General features: G+C 40.3%; 1 protein-coding gene across 1 annotated transcript in view; it reads left to right on the forward strand.

The window, feature by feature from the left end:
• KBTBD12 (kelch repeat and BTB (POZ) domain containing 12) overlaps nt 1-2571 on the forward strand; it is a 128725-nt gene extending 126154 nt beyond the window's left edge. Inside the window, exon 6 of the mRNA XM_006895207.1 lies at nt 2390-2571. Coding sequence (XP_006895269.1) covers nt 2390-2571 — 182 coding nt within the window. The remainder of the gene's footprint in view (nt 1-2389) is intronic.
• Nucleotides 2572-3266: the final 695 nt, after the last annotated feature.

The raw sequence follows: 3266 nt of genomic DNA on the forward strand, positions 1-3266 counted from the left end.
AGAACGAACTGGGGATGAGGGTGGAGAAAACAGTGCAACAATGAATGAATGAAAACCCAAAATCTCTGTAAATGTTCATTAAAACTAATAAAATTTAATTTAAAAAATAAAAAAGGCAAAGGCAAAAAAAAGATTCAGTTCTGCCTCAACAGCATACAGCAACAACAACATATAAATAATTACAGAAAGTATAAAGGAACTACATTAAGTATAAAGGAACTAACTAACAAAAAGCTTTCCAGAATACTTTTCAAAACCTGCTTTATACTACTTATATTCCTAACCAAAAAGAATTCTGATGTAGCTATATTTATATATTACAATAAGAGAGCCACCTCATAATGCTAAAAGGCTTAAATTCATCAAGAAGCTATATAAATATTCTAAAGTGAGCATAACTAAAGGAAGACGGTTTTAAATCCATAACCTTGACAGGTTATTTTACCACAACTCTCTAAATAACTGGTAGTATGACCCTCCAAAAACAGTAAATATGTAAAAAAGTTGAATAACATGGTCTAATGAACACTCAAGCTTCAGATTCACCAGCTACTCTCCTGATCAAAGATGGGCAGTCTCCTCCCATGTGATTTACAACCTCTGAAAACCTGCTAGAGGGTCAGCTTTGAGTCAGTTTCGACTCTACGGTACACCACAACAACAACCACAATGAACACCACATCCAATAATTACAGAATATACATTCTTTTTTTTTCTTTTTTTTTTAAATTTTCTTTTCTAATGGAACACTTCTTGCTGATCTTCTCTGTATTGTTCCAATTTTAGTATATGTGCTGCCGAAGCGAGCACAGAATATACATTCTTTACAAGCACACATGGACCACTTCAAAAGTTTATTTATATGCCATGAATGGATGAGGCATATTTACATAATCATCATAAAATTACAATACAGGCATCAGGACTGAAAATCATTCATTTGCTTTCCAAATCCTTCCTCCACATTTCTTGAGTGCTCTTGGCCCTTTAAGGCTGATCTGTAGGACCAGCATCAATGCCTCCTTCTCCTCTGACTTCTGATTGGGTTCAACCTATGGGAGATGTTGTGTTAGGTGCTATCGAGTTAGCTATGACTCATAGTGACGCTATGAACAGCAGATATAAACCTTGCACCATCCTCTCTCTTCTCTGTGCTCATACCCATTGTAACAGTCACTGTGTCCATCTCCTTGAGAGCCTTTCTGTCCCCTTCCCTTCAACATCTCCAAGCATGTGCCTTTTTTCCAGAGACTGGCCTCTTTTGACAACATGTCCAAAGAAAGTGAGACAAAGTGGGAGAAGAGGGAGAGGGTGTTTCTTCTCCCTGTTCCCTCCCTGGAGAATTGCCAAGAATGTCTGTATCCTTCTTCCTCTATTCAACCTGCTCCTGCCGGATGACCCTCACCATGCAGCTGACCCTTCCACATTCCAGAACTATGCCTTCTTCTTACCTTTCAGACCTAGATGGGGTAATGACTCTAGAGCCATTACCTAGAGCACTGCTGCATCCTTCAAAGTTTTCCTAACATGGTCTGTGCTTTTGCTTAATAGACTTACTAATAAACCTTCTTCAAATTAGACCATTTTAGTGTGCCATCTGTTTCCTAAAAAGAAATTTAGTATTAGTATCCCTATCTGGATGAGAGCAAGCATCAATTCAATGAGGCCAGTAACACTTCAATCACACCTCCTGTCATCAGCATAGAAATAAAGATAATGTTCATTCCTTGACTGCTTAATATTATTATTGTTGTTGTTGTTGTTAGGTGCTGTTGAGTCACCTGTGACCCATAGTGACCCTATGTACAGCAGCTATGAACCCTGCCCTGTCCTGAGCCAGTCTCACTGACTCCTACACTCTTACCCCCATTGCCCCAGTCATTGTATCAATCCATCTCATCTGGGGTCTTCCTTTCCTGTGCTGTCCCTTCTCCCTTCTGAGCATGATGTCCTTCTCCAAAGACCAGTCCCTCCTGGCCACATGCCCAAAGTATGTGAGATGGAGCTTCAAAATTCTATCCTCCAAGGAGAAACTTGGTTTCACCCTCTCCAACACAGACATACTTGTTTTCTTGTCAGTTCAAGACTCCTCCAGCACCAGAACTCGCATAGAAATATATTGAAACATCTTTCATGTTTATACACTTGTATTTCTTTAATTGCTTTCGAATGTGAATTGTTACATGGAATATCTTTACTCCTTAAATATTGAAAATACTGTGCATTCCATTAAAGTGTCTATTTTCAATTCCTGATTAACTATTTGGTACTTTTTTAAAAATATAATTCACTTTGGAGGAAACCACTGAATACAATTACGATGACCCCTAAATTTAATACCACTATGGTATTTGGTCTTTCTCTCTTTTTTTTCCCCCCTGCTTTTCAGATCGCCATGAGGTTATCACCAAGGAAATACTGGAGCTGGACCCTTGGGAAAACCAATGGAATGTCGTAGCCATCAATGTCCTCATGCATGACAGTTATGACGTCTGCCTAGTGGCCAGGATGAATCCTCGAGACCTCATCCCTCCACCTTCAGATTTGGTGGAAGAAGACAATGAGCCCTGAGATCACATCTCTATAGACCCTCCCTCCTATTGAGTCTGCACACGAGGCGCTGGGAAGGAGAGAGCACACAGACAGCTCTCAGTCATCCTGGAAATGAGCCTTGCATGTGTAGTGGCCCATGTACAAAGCAAAATGTGTTCAGCATCGTGAAGCGAGGTGCCAGCATCTGCCTTCAGGGACCTCCTAGTCTAGATAGGACACTCTAAGGTAGATGTGATGCTGACTATGAGAGGAACAGAGGGTGAATGTCACAGGACTGTAAGGAGATGAAAAAATCTCACTCTGTTGAGGAGTCAAGGACAGTATTGGCCCAAAAGGCCAGTTATCAGAGCATGAAGTTTGAGTTTAGACAAAGTAGTTTTTACAAAGATGCTGAAACAAAGTTGAGCAAAAGCCCAAAATAGGAAAGTGTTGTTGATGCTTGGGGCATCACAAACAGACAAGACAGTCTGCCTGGTAAACAGGGTTTACTAATAACACTAGAAAAGCAGCTAGTAGCTTTTGTTAACCTAGTCTTTGGGCAGGCAAATTACCTAAAAGCAGAGCTGTTAAAGGAAAATAGTGCTTTGTGCTCTGATCCAGCTTCAGTCTCATAAACATTGCCTTTTCTTATTCAAAATACTGTTCTGCTGAAGTGGCACTACCAACAGTGTGACTAGAGGTGGACTTCACATCTGTAACAGCCAAAGCCCTCA

Source organism: Elephantulus edwardii, unplaced genomic scaffold (assembly GCF_000299155.1).
Source record: "Elephantulus edwardii isolate Elephantulus edwardi_28Jun2011 unplaced genomic scaffold, EleEdw1.0 scaffold00161, whole genome shotgun sequence".
Lineage (NCBI taxonomy): Eukaryota > Metazoa > Chordata > Mammalia > Macroscelidea > Macroscelididae > Elephantulus > Elephantulus edwardii.